This window comes from Coregonus lavaretus (genome assembly GCF_964263955.1).
Source record: "Coregonus lavaretus genome assembly, chromosome: 17".
In the NCBI taxonomy this organism is placed as follows: domain Eukaryota; kingdom Metazoa; phylum Chordata; class Actinopteri; order Salmoniformes; family Salmonidae; genus Coregonus; species Coregonus lavaretus.
In genome coordinates this window covers 13,116,854-13,134,072 of record NC_140004.1, presented here as the reverse complement: position 1 = coordinate 13,134,072, position 17,219 = coordinate 13,116,854, and the positions used below count along the sequence as shown (strand labels likewise).

Below are 17,219 nucleotides of genomic sequence, written 5' to 3'. Positions count from 1 at the left end.
GTGACAGAGACAGTGTAAAAAAGCCACAACAGCTGTTAGAGACCAAGATCCCATCACCAAATCCAATAAAAATAGTAGAATTCCATTACAGATGTTCAGCTTTGGAAATGATGGCTCAATCAATAACCATCCCACATGTGAAAGACAGGGAGTGGGGATGACGCAGTCAAACTCACATTGGCATAGCAGAATCTATATGATTGTTTTAGAGGTTCTCCTCTTTCCAATAGAAATGTCCAGACTTTCTTCAATGGAGCAGGGAATTACATCTCAAGTGGAGTAGTTCAATAGCTCTGTCCACTCCCTTGACAACACAGTTGCTTGCTTAAGAAAAGGCTCAGAGCGTTTTTGATTTTCTATTGCTTTTTTTCTTACCCAACCATGCTCATTTTTACATCCCACCCTTTGCAAAAAAGCCAGACAGTTCTTGACTTATGAGGCAGGCAGTTAAAAATGAAATTAAAGAAAGATCAAGGGTAAAATTATGAAAATGAAATGAAAACTTTTAATGAATGTGCATGCAGCCGCGGTGCTCAATATGTGTGCAATATACAGTACAGTATAAACAGTGCCTTTGGGAAAAAGTGCTTCATTTGCTCCTTTCCAATAACCTGCCTTGCATTTCCACTACAGCTAGGCTCTCCTATTCTTGCAAGGAGACTGTAGAATCCAAATTGTGAGCACAGCAATAGAATGTGCCTATTATAAAAGCTGTTATTGTACACTGTCACACAGACTGAGATTCCAGCTAGTGAACAAATATGTAAACATAAACATAAACGCTCCAGTTTGTATGTATGAATGAAGTTCAGTGTTTCACAAAGTGGCCCCCTCATGGTGTATAACATATCACACCAACCGCGCCAAAGAGAAAAGAGCCACACAGGCAGGTGTGACTGAAAGAAGTGGAATGATGGGAAGGAAGTGGGTGCTGTCGCTGATTGGAGGATCCCCAGTCTTGTAAACCTTACTCCTCTCTCCAACATGTGCAGAGTGTTGATAAGAAACATCATCCCACTGGCTCATTAATCAAGTGAACGCACAGTAACCCGCCGCTTTCGTATTCCCGTGCCTCTAGACCCCACCACACAACTACCCCCTCCCCATTTTTATATTGAAAGGAAACAAACGACTCCGGCAGCATCTTTAAAACTGCACCTCCAGCACACAGGCACACACACACACACACATACACACACACACTCTTCTCACTCTTTCAATCACTTATACACTCATGACATCCAATCTTTGAGTACTCTCTGCCCCTCACCTTATATAAGCTACGACATGTTATTTATTTATTGTCAGGAACTATTTGTGTGCAGTGTTCATTTTCAGTGCTGTCTTGACTTCCATTGAGTGGTCATGTTTGCTGTAATATTTTTCACAATTGTTCAGTTTTGCATGAATCAATCAGCATGAATTAACTTAAATGTGTGAGAAATACTGAAATCCCATTTTCCTCTTATACCCAGACCCATTCTGTGTGAGGGGGAATATTTATCATTTTATTTATTTACATTACTACATGTCAAAACTCTTAATTTACCTCATGCATTTGATTGGCTTTATAGGAGGCCAGAGCCAGTATTGTAATCATTCATAGGCAGTACGTCATGATGTCATCTGCAAGACTCAGCTACAACCTGACCAATCAAAAAATAAGATTAATCAGGGAAAAACTCAACACAGCAGAATGTGCAGCAGCTATAAACTGTGAGTATTTCTTTGCTCGAGACACCTCTGTTGGAAAAGTCCAATGAAACAGAAGGGTTCAATCCCAGGAATTTATGTAGTCAAATGTAGATCTGATGGCTTGTGTTGTTTTGACATGAACCCATTTGAATGATTCATTTGGTAAAGCGTTACTATGAGTTGCAATGTCCCATGAGCTGGATAATGCGGTACGAGCAATAGGTAAGGCCACGTGTACTTGCACTGTACAAAGAACTACTATAATACACACAGGTAATAACGTTCCAAGCAAATGGAGCTAATAACATTTCATCCCTCTATACATTCTTATTTTACTTTTTCTTTATAGACATGAAGCCAACTTTGCCTTCTAAATTTGTTCTTCATACTTAACAATACAATGCAGTCATATCGCCTTGACCATTTAAGGTAGGTAATATTGGTTAATTGAAAGAAAACAGTTTGTTTAAATTGGCTCATTGAAAGAAAACAGTTTGTTATATACACAGACGAAGTATGCACATGTGTGGGTGGATATTTATTCTCACCCACTATCAATGACAACAACATCTCAAATGAGAACCAGTTAACATTATATTTGAGTCTTTTTTTTTGTCTGCTGAAAAAATATAGCACTGAAATAAAAGAGCTGTACTGAACATACTGTTCACTGTTACTATACCAACACAGATACACTGAGTTAACATTTACACTTTTGAGAAGACACAAAAGTGATAATTATTCTGTCTGCAAGTAATGGAAACACAAAGTTTGAGGTCTGTCCATTAAAGAAAAGCAAGTCGAGCACTGTTTCAAGACGAAAACATGTGAAGGACAGCAGATCTCTCTCTCCTCTCTCTTTCTCCATTTCTCTCTCTCTCTCTCTCTCTCTCTCTCTCTCTCTCTCTCTCTCTCTCTCTCTCTCTCTCTCTCTCTCTCTCTCTCTCTCTCTCTCTCTCTCTCTCTCTCTCTCTCTCTCTCTCTCTCTCTCTCTCTCTCTCTCTCTCTCTCTCTCTCTCTCTCTCTCTCTCTCCTCTTTGTCATGGCAGGAGTGCAGAAGTCTTTGACATGATACTTTGGGGTCTTTGTCAGTGTTACTGATGGAAAGACAGTCACAGCCAACAGCCACTGAGGCTTCACCACATGAGGGGTCCATGTAAAGCCATTTTCTTGATCATAGTGGTCCTCAAAAACCAAAATGTTACATCAAATAAATAATATTTAGTTTATCTCCGATTGTGTGCTCTCCGCCTCTCCTTTTAGAAATAGCATGATGATGCCTGGGCTTGAAAAAAATAAAATCCTCAAACAAGCCTCTTGACAACACCTCTGCGTTTGGGATCAGCTTGATGGTCGACGACAGCCCACAGGGAGTTTTATAGGGCATGGTTGGCCACGGCGGAGGTCAGGCTGAGCAGCAGCAGCCAGACACTGGCACAGACACAGGGTGACCCGTCATCAGGAGGGTCCTTGTGTCTAGTCAGGCCATCGTAACCACTGCTGGGCTCCAGTAGAGGCTAGGTGGAGAACAACATGGGAAAAGGTTAGGAATGACTCAGTGAGTCTGAGTGTTGCGTTTTACAGAGAAATGGTAAAACACTGATCCACAGCCACTCCACTGGAGTAAAAACATGAATACATTTGAAAAATGAAAAAGACAGTCAAAAAATAAATAATAAGGAATAAGGTTTTGAAGTGTCTGTCCTATAAGGAGATATAAGAAAAAGCGCAGGAAATATTGTCGTTTTTTGGGACAAATATTTAACCCCTTATTTTTGTTGGCACAAAACTACCTCCATACTTCCATTCGTTTGTATGGGTTACTTTCAGACGAGTCCCGTGACACTTGTGGGAGTTCATAGAGCAGAACGGAGAACACCATCGTGTTCGTGAGAGTCTCCCCTTCCCATAGACGCTACAGACGTTTTTGTGAGAATACATATTTTTGGGATGTCTCATGGTCTGACAAACACCGCTGTAGCTCGGCATTGCTTACGAGGTTACCATGAATTATCATTAATTGTTTACTAGGTTTAATGTTTGATTTGTTACATTAAATAATTAAGTAATGACTCGAAGAAATTATGGCAATCATCTGTTTTTCTTCTAGTAAGAAACTGCTAGCAATTTGCTGCTAACAGCAGAAAAACAGTCAACAACTTCGGGAGTACAGAACCCTAGAAATAGGCCTATCACCCTCTAATTGTGAAAGTAAGAACTGCCAAAATTGCACAGTCTAAGAAGATAATATTTATTTTTATTTTTTTAGAGGCATACTAAGACAAAAGAAACATGACAGTGTGTAAATGATAACACATTAGTGCAGGAAATGAAGTAATTGTTTAAAATGCTGGGGGAAATTGTTTTACTATGCTAATGAGCAAAAGCTGTGTGCATTAAGTAAATAGATGACAGGCTCAAATAGAATCCTGTCTTTAAAAAGTGTCTGTTGTGTTTAGTGATTTAAGCAAATAAACACCCGGGCTATTAACTGAAGTTTTACAGTACTAATCTGCTTCCTAGACATTTGGATAAGTTTTATTTCTGTACAATATCAGTCAAAACATTGTACTTCTACACATATAGATATAGAACATATAGAACATTTTACCATGGACAACAGCAGTCAATGTGAAAGGCAACTATGTTGTACAGTACATTAGGAGAAAGGGTAGAAGGGACATACAGATGAAGGATCCCACAGCAGGAAAATAATCCTGCAGCATCAGGAAATGTGAATTATTGTGTGGATTACAATTCATTTTTGTAGCGGTTGATACATTTTTTGTTAGCGCAAATCATATCCGAAATTTTAAAATGGAAATTACAAACTTTAGAAGCCTTTTTAAACCTAGAATATGCTACAAGTTAAAAATTTCCTGCAACAACAGGGTGATCAAATTAAGATACTACATCTGTATTGTTCTAGATATTGTACACCCCAGGGTTGCTCAGTTATGCCCACTCTAGCATGGCCTTATTATGTGCTTTTCCATAACATTGTAAGCATTTTGAACATTTTCAATTTGCTCTGATTCCTGTAACACCTAGCAAACAATTTGTCTCCAAGTAACTGCAGCTTTCTCAATTTGTGGAGGCACCATTTCCCCAGCAAAGCAATATAGCATATCAACAGAAACATGAAGCTTTCCCTCCTCCACTCCTTTCCTCATCTCCATAAATGTAGCCTTTTGAGAGATTGCACTTTGGTCCATTTCCCTGTACAGAGAGAAAACATAGAGTCAGATAGAATCTTCTAATAGCAATGTCTCCAACACAACACATGGGCATTTTTTTGTTGTTGAAAAATACATAATGAAAAAAATAGTCAATGGTAGTTATATAAGCACTGGGAGATGTTTTTGTATGGGTTTTAGGCGAAAGGAAAGGCTGTATTGATTATGGAAGAGCTTGGTTTCAAATGTGTGATTGTACAGAGAAATGGTTAAATGACAGTTGCCAAAAAAAAGCAATCGGTTGCTTGACAAAGCAGCAAACACATCCGCAACTAAAAGCCAATTAATTAGCAGGTGCAGTGATGTGTGGCAGCAGCCTGTTGACATTGGTCCAGATCTCTGTCTGCAGCCAATATGTATATCAGTACACACACACGAACGCACGCACATATGAACAGGTAGCCTAGCGGTTAAGAGTGTTGGGCCAGTAACAGAAAGGTCACTGGTTTGAATCCCTGAGCTGACTAGGTGACAAAACTGTCGATGTGCCCTTGAGCAAGGCACTTAACCCTAATTACTAATGTAAGTCGCTCTGGATAAGAGCGTCTGCTAAATGACAACAACAAAAAAAAACACAGAGAGACATGCACGCACACATTCAGAAACGTACCCACACACAAAATATTGTTTGGGATAACAGGATATAATTCATTTAGTTTTGTGAAGGTAGCTTAACATGTACAGTAGATGGATGGTGAGTACTTTTTTTAATTGATCAGAGCTTTGTCGAACAGCAATGTTCAGCTGCTTTCCCAGGGCTGGTTATTGAGTAACCCAGGGTTGGTCCGCAATCAATTACATTCAATTGAGCTGAGAATCAACACAGTGTACTGTAAAGTCAGGGGCCCTCAAGCAAACATTGACTTCTGAAGAGGTGGCTAATTCTCTCTTATACAATGGTTCCATTAAATAATGCATGACTCTCAAAAAGATGAGAAAAAATGTATGAATTATTTCCCTGATTAAAAGCTTGTTAAGACGGCCATTTCGGGATTTTGGCAACTTCCCCAGAGTCAGATGAACTCATGGATACCATTTATATTTCTCTGTATTCAGCACGAAGGAAGTTACAGGTAGTTTCGCGAGCCAATGCTAACTAGCGTTAGTTAGCAACTTCCTTCAAACTGCACACAGAGACATACAAATGGTAAGCAGTCGAACATTACTGTTCGACGAAGCTCTGATCAATTCTAAAAAGTGCTCACCATCTATTTACGTCAAGCTACCTTCACAAAACTAAATTAATAATATCCTCTTATCCCAAACAATATTTTCAATCAGGTTCCTGCAGGAACATAAATACAGAAAAACAACATGTTGAACTCCCATACTGGGACTGCTACAAAGACATCATAGTGAGTTTGTAGTTTTCTTAGTCACTTGTAGATACCGGCAGGCAGTTTTTTTTTCAATCGCTTTGGTGCAATGTTCACATGTATGTGGTACATTCCCACAACTCTTAGTACAAAACTCAAAACAAATCATCAAAAACTACATAATGAAAATGTACATCTGTAAAGCAGAAAAATAAAAAGTATGATATATACTTGAATGTACTGCTATGATGATAACAATTTAATTTTTTTGTATTGTGAATTTTTTTTTTTTTTATCTGATATTGACAAGATCAGAGATGTACTGGATGTAAAAAATCACACTGCTTTACTAAAACTGCATTGGCCAATACAGTACTGTAATACCATAATATATGCCATTTATGTAGCAGACACTTTTATCCAAAGTGGCAACAGTCCACACATTTTGGTATGTGACCCTTTGCAGTATTTCGTTTTTGTTGTGTGTTATTTCTTACATTATTAGCCTAGAACGTTTTTTGTGTTATTACATACAGACGGAAATAACTTTTGGATATCAGAGCAGTGGCACTACGTTCATCCACCTCTGGCCTGCTAGCTCCCCTACCTCTACGGAAGCACAGTTCCCGCTCAGCCCAGTCAAAGTTATTCGCTGCTCTGGCACCCCAATGGTGGAACAAGCTCCCCCACGACGCCAGGACAGCGGAGTCACTGACCACCTTCCGGAGACACTTGAAACCCTACCTCTTTAAGGAATACCTGGAATAGTTTAAAGTAATCTTTCTTCCCCCTCCCCCTATAAAAAACTAAATACAAAAAAAGGTGGTTGTCCCACTGGCTATCATAAGTTGAATGCACCAATTTGTAAGTTGCTCTGGATAAGAGCGTCTGCTAAATGATGTAAATGTAAATGGTAACTCACCAGTATTATGACCAGGAATATGACTTTCCCGAATTGGATCCTTTGTTCGCACCCCCACTGCAATTGAACTTATCCCAGAGGCTACTCCAAGACACCGCCGGCGTAGAAGAGGTATTCGGAGTGGACTTCTAGTCCGACTCAGGAGGCGTGCACACCATCCACCGCTTCAGAGTATATTACTCGCTAATGTTTCTGGACAATAAAGTGGACGAGCTCAGGGCGAGGATCTCCTCCCAGAGAGACATCAGGCACTGTAACATACTCTGTTTCACAGAATCATGGCTCTCTCGGGATATACTGTCCCCATCCATGCAGCCAGCTGGGTTCTCAGTTCATCGCGCAGACAGAAAAAAACAACTCTCCGGGAAGAAGAAAGGCGGTGGTGTATGTTTCATGATTAACTACTCAAATCAAATCAAATCAAATCAAATTGTATTGGTCACATGCGCCGAATACAACAGGTGCAGACATTACAGTGAAATGCTTACTTACAGCCCTTAACCAACAGTGCATTTATTTTTAACAATTTTTTTTTTTTTTAAACAACAACAAAAAAAGTGTTGAGAAAAAAAAGAGCAGAAGTAAAATAAAATAACAGTAGGGAGGCTATATATACAGGGGGGTACCGTTGCAGAGTCAATGTGCGGGGGCACCGGCTAGTTGAGGTAGTTGAGGTAATATGTACATGTGGGTAGAGTTAAAGTGACTATGCATAAATAATTAACAGAGTAGCAGCAGCGTAAAAAGGATGGGGTGGGGGGGCAGTGCAAATAGTCCGGGTAGCCATGATTAGCTGTTCAGGAGTCTTATGGCTTGGGGGTAGAAGCTGTTGAGAAGTCTTTTGGACCTAGACTTGGCACTCCGATACCGCTTGCCGTGCGGTAGCAGAGAGAACAGTCTATGACTAGGGTGGCTGGAGTCTTTGACAATTTTGAGGGCCTTCCTCTGACACCGCCTGGTATAGAGGTCCTGGATGGCAGGAAGCTTGGCCCCAGTGATGTACTGGGCCGTACGCACTACCCTCTGTAGTGCCTTGCGGTCGGAGGCCAAGCAGTTGCCATACCAGGCGGTGATGCAACCAGTCAGGATGCTCTCGATGGTGCAGCTGTAGAATTTTTTGAGGATCTGAGGACCCATGCCAAATGTTTTCAGTCTCCTGAGGGGGAATAGGCTTTGTCGTGCCCTCTTCACGACTGTCTTGGTGTGTTTGGACCATGATAGTTCGTTGGTGATGTGGACACCAAGGAACTTGAAGCTCTCAACCTGTTCCACTACAGCCCCGTCGATGAGAATGGGGGCGTGCTCAGTCCTCTTTTTTTTCCTGTAGTCCACAATCATCTCCTTTGTCTTGGTCACGTTGAGGGAGAGGTTGTTGTCCTGGCACCACACGGCCAGGTCTCTGACCTCCTCCCTATAGGCTGTCTCATCGTTGTCGGTGATCAGGCCTACCACTGTTGTGTCGTCGGCAAACTTAATGATGGTGTTGGAGTCGTGCCTGGCCATGCAGTCATGGGTGAACAGAGAGTACAGGAGGGGACTGAGCACGCACCCCTGAGGGGCCCCCGTGTTGAGGATCAGTGTGGCAGATGTGTTGTTACCTACCCTAACACCTGGGGGCGGCCCGTCAGGAAGTCCAGGATCCAGTTGCAGAGGGAGGTGTTTAGTCCCAGGATCCTTAGCTTAGTGATGAGCTTAGAGGGCACTATGGTGTTGAATGCTGAGCTGTAGTCAATGAATAGCATTCTCACGTAGGTGTTCCTCTTGTCCAGGTGGGAAAGGGCAGTGTGGAGTGCAATAGAGATTGCATCATCTGTGGATCTGTTGGGGCGGTATGCAAATTGGAGTGGGTCCAGGGTTTCTGGGATAATGCTGTTGATGTGAGCCATGACCAGCCTTTCAAAGCACTTCATGGCTACAGACGTCAGTGCTACGGGTCGGTAGTCATTTAGGCAGGTTATCTTAGAGTCCTTGGGCACGGGGACTATGGTGGTCTGCTTGAAACATGTTGGTATTACAGACTCAGTCAGGGACATGTTGAAAATGTCAGTGAAGACACTTGCCAGTTGGTCAGCACATGCTCGGAGTACACGTCCTGGTAATCCGTCTGGCCCTGCGGCCTTGTGAATGTTGACCTGCTTAAAAGTCTTACTCACATCGGCTACGGAGAGCGTGATCACATAGTCATCCGGAACAGCTGGTGCTCTCATGCATGCTTCAGTCTTGCTTGCCTCGAAGCGAGCATAGAAGTGGTTTAGCTCGTCTGGTAGGCTTGTGTCACTGGGCAGCTCGCGGCTGTGCTTCCCTTTGTAGTCTGTGATAGTTTTCAAGCCCTGCCACATCCGACGAGCGTCAGAGCCAGTGTAGTACGATTCAATCTTAGTCTTGTATTGACTCTTTGCCTGTTTGATGGTTCGTCGGAGGGCATAGCGGGATTTCTTATAAGCGTCCGGGTTAGAGTCCCGTTCCTTGAAAGCGGCAGCTCTACCCTTTAGCTCAGTGCGGATGTTTCCTGTAATCCATGGCTTCTGGTTGGGGTATGTACGTACGGTCACTGTGGGGACGACATCATCGATGCACTTATTGATGAAGCCAGTGACTGATGTGATGTACTCCTCAATGCTGTCTGAAGAATCCTGGAACATGTTCCAGTCTGTGCTAGCAAAACAGTCCTGTAGCTTAGCATCTGCGTCATCTGACCACTTTTTTATTAACCGAGTCACTGGTGCTTCCTGCTTTAGTTTTTGCTTATAAGCAGGAATCAGGAGGATAGAGTTATGGTCAGATTTGCCAAATGGAGGGCGAGGGAGAGCTTTGTATGCGTCTCTGTGTGTGGAGTAAAGGTGGTCTAGAGTTTTTTTTCCTCTGGTTGCACATTTAACATGCTGGTAGAAATTAGGTAGAACGGATTTAAGTTTCCCTGCATTAAAGTCCCCGGCCACTAGGAGCGCTGCATCTGGATGAGCGTTTTCCTGTTGATTTATGGCCTTGTACAACTCATTCAGTGCAATCTTAATGCCAGCATTGGTTTGTGGTGGTAAATAGACAGCTATGAAAAATATAGATGAAAACTCTCTTGGTAAATAGTGTGGTCTACAGCTTATCATAAGATACTCTACCTCAGGCGAGCAAAACCTCGAGACTTCCTTAGTATTTGATTTTGTGCGCCAGCTGTTGTTTACAAATATACACAGACCGCCACCCCTTGTCTTACCGGAGTCAGCCGTTCTATCCTGCCGATGTAGCGTATAGCCCGCTAGCTGTATGTTATCCATGTCGTCGTTCAGCCACGACTCGGTGAAACATAAGATATTACAGTTTTTAATGTCCCGTTGGTAGGATAACCGTAATCTTAGGTCATCCAATTTATTTTCAAATGTATTCTTATGGTGTGATTGTGATAACATACAGAATCTCAAGTCCTTTTGTTCACCCGACCTAGAATATTGGAAACCACATATCCTGAGGCCGCATTTATTGTATTTGGGGACTTTAACAAAGCAAATTTGAGGAAAACGCTACCGAAGTTCTATCAACACATTGACTGTAGTACTCGCTTAGGAAAAACACTAGACCACTGCTACTCGCCTTTTCGAGATGCCTACAAGGCCCTCCCCAGCCCTCCCTTCGGCAAATCAGATCACCACTCAATTTTGCTCCTCCATTCCTATAGGCAGAAACTCAAACAGGAAGTACCCGTGCTCAGGTCTATTCAATGCTGGTCTGACCAATTGGAATCTATGCTTCAAGATCATTTTGATCTGGGATATGTTCCGGGGAGCCTCTGAGAATATCATTGACGTATACACGGACACGGTGACTGAGTTAATCAGGAAGTGTATAGGTGATGTTGTTCCCACGGTGACAATTAAAACCTACCCAAACCAGAAACCGTGGATAGATGGCAGCATTCGTGCAAAACTGAAAGCACAAACAACCGCATTTAACCATGGCGAGGTGACTGGGAATATGGTCAAATACAAACAGTGTAGTTATTCCCTCCGTAAGACAATCAAACAGGCAAAACGTCAGTATCGAGACAAAGTGGAGTCGCAATTCAACGGCTCAGACACGAGACGTATGTGGCAGGGTCTACAGACAATCACGGATTACAATGGGAAAACCAGCCACGTCACGGACACCGACGTCTTGCTCCCGGACAAGCTAAACACCTTCTTGGCCCGCTTTGAGGATAACACAGTGCCACCGACATGGCCTGCTCCAAAGGACTGTGGGCTCTCGTTCTCCATGGCTGACATGAGTAAGACATTTAAGCGTGTTAACCCTCGCAAGGCTGCCGGCCCAGATGGCATTCCTAGCCGTGTCCTCAGAGCATTCGCAGACCAGCTGGCTGGAGTGTTTACGGACATATTCAATCTCTCCCTATCCCAATCTGCTGTCCCCACTTGCTTTAAGATGTCCACCATTGTTCCTGTACCCAAGAAAACTAAGGTAACTGAATGACTATCGCCCCGTAGCACACACTTCTGTCATCATGAAGTGCTTTGAGAGGCTAGTTAAGGATCATATCACCTCTACCTTACCTGACACCCTAGACCCACTTCAATTTTCTTACCGCCCCAATAGATCCACAGACGATGCAATCGCCATCGCACTGCAAACTGCCCTATCCCATCTGGACATGAGGAATACCTACGTCAGAATGCTGTTCATTGACTATAGCTCAGCCTTCAACACCATAGTACCCTCCAAGCTCATCATTAAGCTCGGGGCCCTGGGTCTGAACCCCGCCCTGTGCAACTGGGTCCTGGACTTCATGACGGGCCGCCCCCATGTGGTGAAGGTAGGAAACAACCCCTACACTTCGCTGATCCTCAACACAGGGGCCACACAAGTGTGCGTGCTCAGCCCCCTCCTGTACTCTCTGTTCACCCATGACTGCATGGCCATGCACGCCTCCAACTCAATCAAGTTAGCAGATGACACAACAGTAGTAGGCCTGATTATTAACAATGACGAGACAGCCTACAGGGAGAAGGTGAGGGCCCTGGCAGAGTGGTGCCAGGAAAATAACCTCTCCCTCAACGTCAACAAAATGAAGGAGCTGATCGTGGACTTCAGGAAACAGCAGAGGGAGCACCCCCCTATCCACATTGACGGGACCGCAGTGGAGAAGGTGGAAAGATTCAAGTTCCTCAGCGTACATATCACTGACAATCTGAAATGTTCCACCCACACAGACAGTGTGGTGAAGAAGTCGCAACAGCGCCTCTTCAACCTCAGGAGGCTGAAGAAATTTGGCTTGGCCCCTAAGACCCTCACAAACCTTTACAGATGCACATTTGCGAGCATCCTGTCGGGCCGTATCACTGCCTGGTATGGCAACTGCACCGCCTCTCCAGAGGGTGGTGCGGTATGCCCAACGCATCACCGGGGGCACCTACAGCACCCAATGTCACAGGAAGGCTAAAAATATCATCAAGGACATCAACCAGCCAAGCCACCGCCTGTTCACCGCGCTATCATCCAGAAGGCGAGGTCAGTACAGGTGCATCAGAGCTGGGACAAAGAGACTGAAAAACAGCTTCTATCTCAAGGCTATCAGACTGTTAAATAGCTATAACTAGCCGGCTACCACCCAGTTACTCAACCCTGCACCTTAGAGGCTGCTGCCCTATATACATAGACATGGAATCACTGGCCACTTTAAAAATGGAACACTAGTCACTTTAATAATGTTTACATACTGCTTTACACATTTCATATGTATATATTGTATTCTACTGTATTTTAGTGAATGCCATTCCGACATTGCTCATCCTAATATTTATATATTTCTTAATTCCATTCTTTTACTTTTAGATTTGTGTGTATTGTTGTGAATTGTTAGATACTACTGCACTGTTGGAGCTAGGAACACAATCATTTCACTACACCCACAATAACATCTGCTAAATATGTGTACAGTGAGGGAAAGAATCCCCTGCTGATTTTGTACGTTTGCCCACTGACAAAGACATGATCAGTCTATAATTTTAATGGTAGATTTATTTGAATAGTGAGAGACAGAATAACAACAACAAAATCCAGAAAAACGCATGTCAAAAATGTTATATATTGATTTGCATTTTAATGAGGGAAATAAGTATTTGACCCCTCTGCAAAACATGACTTAGTACTTGGTGGCAAAACCCTTGTTGGCAATCACAGAGGTCAGACGTTTCTTGTAGTTGGCCACCAGGTTTGCACACATCTCAGGAGGGATTTTGTTCCACTCCTCTTTGCTGATCTTCTCCAAGTCATTAAGGTTTTGAGGCTGACGTTTGGCAACTAAAACCTTCAGCTCCCTCCACAGATTTTCTATGGGATTAAGGTCTGGAGACTGGCTAGGCCACTCCAGGACCTTAATATGCTTCTTCTTGAGCCACTCCTTTGTTGCCTTGGCCATGTGTTTTGGGTCATTGTCATGCTGGAATACCCATCCACGATCCATTTTCAATGCCCTGGCTGAGGGAAGGAGGTTCTCACCCAAGATTTGACGGTACATGGCTCCGTCCATCGTCCCTTTGATGCGGTGAAGTTGTCCTGTCCCCTTAGCAGAAAAACACCCCCAAAGCATAATGTTTCCACCTCCATGTTTGATGGTGGGGATGGTGTTCTTGGGGTCATAGGCAGCATTCCTCCTCCTCCAAACACGGCGAGTTGAGTTGATGCCAAAGAGCTCGATTTTGGTCTCATCTGCCCACAACACTTTCACCCAGTTCTACTCTGAATCATTCAGATGTTTATTGGCAAACTTCAGAGGGGATGGCAATCAACTTGTTTGATTGCCATCCCCTTGAGCATACCAACCTCCTTCAGGCCATGGATGAGGCATGCAATGATTTCAATCCAGATTTCAATCAGGCTTGGATTCGCCATGCAAAAAGGTTTTTAGCCAGATGCTTGAACAATGGGGATATTTACCGCGATTTTGATGAGAACCTATGGCCAAATGCTCAAGACAGGCTTGATGCAAACTAGTGCTGTTAAACATTATGTTTCTTTCATTTCTTTCATTTGATTACAATGTGAAAGATTTCTTCAATGATCACACCTTTGATCACACATGGGATAGAAATGATGGAAATGTGATGTTCACTCAATTTTAATGAGTAGTGCAAATCAAATCAAATCAAATTGTATTTGCCACATGCGTCAAATACAACAGGTGTAGACATTACAGTGAAATGCTTACTTACAAGCCCTTAACCAACAAAGCATTATTTTGTATATTTTTTTAAAGTGTTAAGTAAAAAAAAATGAAAAAAAAAATAACTAAAGAGCAGCAGTAAAATAAAATAACAGTAGGGAGGCTATATACAGGGGGTTACCGGTGCAGAGTCAATGTGCGGGGGCACCGGCTAGTCGAGGTAATTGAGGTAATATGTACATGTGGGTAGAGTTAAAGTGACTATGCATAAATAATAGACAGAGTAGCAGCAGCTTAAAAGAGGGGGGTGGGGGGGGGGGGGGGCAGTGCAAATAGTCTGGGTGGCAATGATTAGCTGTTCAGGAGTCTTATGGCTTGGGGGTAGAAGCTGTTGAGAAGCCTTTTGGACCTAGACTTGGCGCTTGCCGTGCGGAAGCAGAGAGAACAGTCTATGACTAGGGTGGCTGGAGTCTTTGACAATTTTGAGGGCCTTCCTCTGACAAGTGTATTGTCTAATGTGAAAACAGTGTAATGTACTGTAATTTACAGTACGGTAGCATACTACATTCAAAGGGCACTTTTTGTTTAGCAGAGAACAATACTGTTTCAGTTGACAAGTCTCATAGAAAAGGTGATATTGTGCAATGTAGGCCTCTTGTAGCTCAGTTGGTAGAGCATGACGCTTGCAACGCCAGGATTGTGGGTTCGATTCCCACGGGGTGCCAGTATGAAAAATGTATGCACTTACTAACTGTAAGTCGCTCTGGATAAGAGTGTCTACTAAATGACTGAAATGTAATGTTGCATGGGGCAGAAATGGAATACAACACCGTGCTACGTTTTTACAGTAGCCAACTGCTTTACAATAACTTATTTATTTCTGATGATTTGTCCTACGTATGTACTGTATAAGGATAATAAAATTGTAAGAATTACATATCTCTCAACATACTCACAACCTGCCATTGTATACAACTTATTTAAAAAAAAATGGAATGTCAAGTTTTAGTCAAATACTGCATGGACAAATATATTTACCAGGTACTATTCTTTCTAACCAGCACTTCAAAAATAACAATTTTGAAATGTGTATCTTATATTTTTTGCTATTGGATTAAATCTTAGTTAAAATGACTAAATGGCAAGCCTATCATTATCTGATGTATTGGTGACTAAACAAAATGTTTTCATGCTATTTCACAGAAATGCACAATCAAAGGTTCTGAACATAAGATAAGGGGCATTACAAGTTTTATCAGTTTAGAGTTTTGTACCTAGAGTTTTGAAAATACACCACATACATATAAAAAACTATAAAACACTTTTTGATCTCCATTTCCAAACAGCTGAAATGGCAGTAAAATTAGGAGCTCTGTTCTACATACACAAAACAGCCAGGCAGTGAGCAATGACTAGGGCAATGACAGAGTTGGTATTTTGGGGTCACGTTAAAGTCAGTGGAGGCTGGTGGGAGGAGCTATAGCAGGATGGGCTCATTGTAATGGCTGGAATGGAATAAATGGAACAGTATCAAACACATCAAACATATGGAAACCACATGTTTGACTCCGTTCCATTAATTCCATTCCAGCCATTACAATGAGCCCATCCTCCTATAGCTCTTCCCACCAGCAACCACTGGTTAAAGTACTTGCACATACTGTATCTATGCAAAGGCTGCGCCAACGTAGCTTCTACAAGCATTGCACCACACATTTGGCCCAATGGTTGTGGCACAATAGATTCTTATGTGGATCTGAACGCACCAAAACACGAAACTGTTGTGGCAAAAATAGAGAAGTAGATAGGCCTAACATTAGTAGAATCAATATAATAATATAATATAATAATTAATATAATAACATGTACAATACGAAATACGAAAGCTCTCCATTATTAAATGTTAGCAGCATTCTGAAAGCCTGTCCACTGAATTAATTGAAATCCTGATTGGTAAGGAAAATGACATCTTATACACATTATTCATATCCTTATCCATTCAACAGTCCTCCACAGTTTCACTTCCTGAAACTTTCCAGAGGGTTGAAAATACAGAAGTTGCAAACAGTGATAAGACAAAGTGAATTTTACTTTCGGTTTTGTACACCAGCTTCAAACAGCTGAAAATACAATTTTAGACGGTACAATGATTCTCTACACCAGGGTTTTGACTTGAGAGGGAATTAAGTTTGAGCAGCACAGCCAATCCTGGCCTAATGCTCCACAGGGCTCATTTATCAAACAACACTTCAGATTACTTATCGAGTGTCAGGGGGAGCCTGTCCAGCCATCAAACACACAGCAGACTACGCCACTTCATTTAGCATAACATTTCCACTAACTGGACAACAGCATGCGTGTGGTCCTGAGCAGTCATGAGATTTAAGAGGCTAGACAGCCTGTCTTTTGCCAAGAGGAGTCATATCAGCATTCTACCAATTAATCTACGATGTAAGTTTGACACATTTTAATTGCCAAGCATATATGCTGCAGAATGAGGGGCCGCCCAAAAAGTCCCCACCGGCTCCCTCTCTAATTATAAACTTCCTGCTTGAGTAATCACATGTCTTATTGTTTCCTAATTACCATTTTTACCATAAATTAAGCATTGCGCTGCAGCGAGAGAGGCACAGAGCGGTGCATCAATACTGACATACACACAGAACCTTTAGAGAAAGCAATTCAACCGCTCCCCTCCTCTACCTCCCACTGTTATTGTTATCAGCATGGTTTATTCATTCATTCTCACCCTCACACCATTTTTAAGGTATTTATTTGCTGTCTTTATCACAATGAGGGTTGTGTACAGCACACTATTGGAGCAGTGTGAGAGATGACCATTTAATGGATGTGAAAGCCTGAAATTGCTCAGCATTCAACATCATTATAGGAGTATTTTC

The 17,219-nt window shown here is 42.4% G+C and overlaps 1 protein-coding gene across 1 annotated transcript in view; it reads right to left on the bottom strand.

Annotated features, from left to right (window-relative positions):
- Positions 1 to 3,071: 3,071 nt before the first annotated feature.
- The window catches only part of LOC311144228 (GDNF family receptor alpha-2-like), a gene marked incomplete at both ends in the record, with an annotated part of 77,423 nt that continues 63,275 nt past the window's right edge, over positions 3,072 to 17,219 (bottom strand). The window contains 2 exons of the mRNA XM_084180234.1: positions 3,072 to 3,212; positions 4,864 to 4,914. Of these exons, the coding sequence (XP_084036360.1) occupies positions 3,072 to 3,212; positions 4,864 to 4,914 (192 nt within the window). The remainder of the gene's footprint in view (positions 3,213 to 4,863; positions 4,915 to 17,219) is intronic.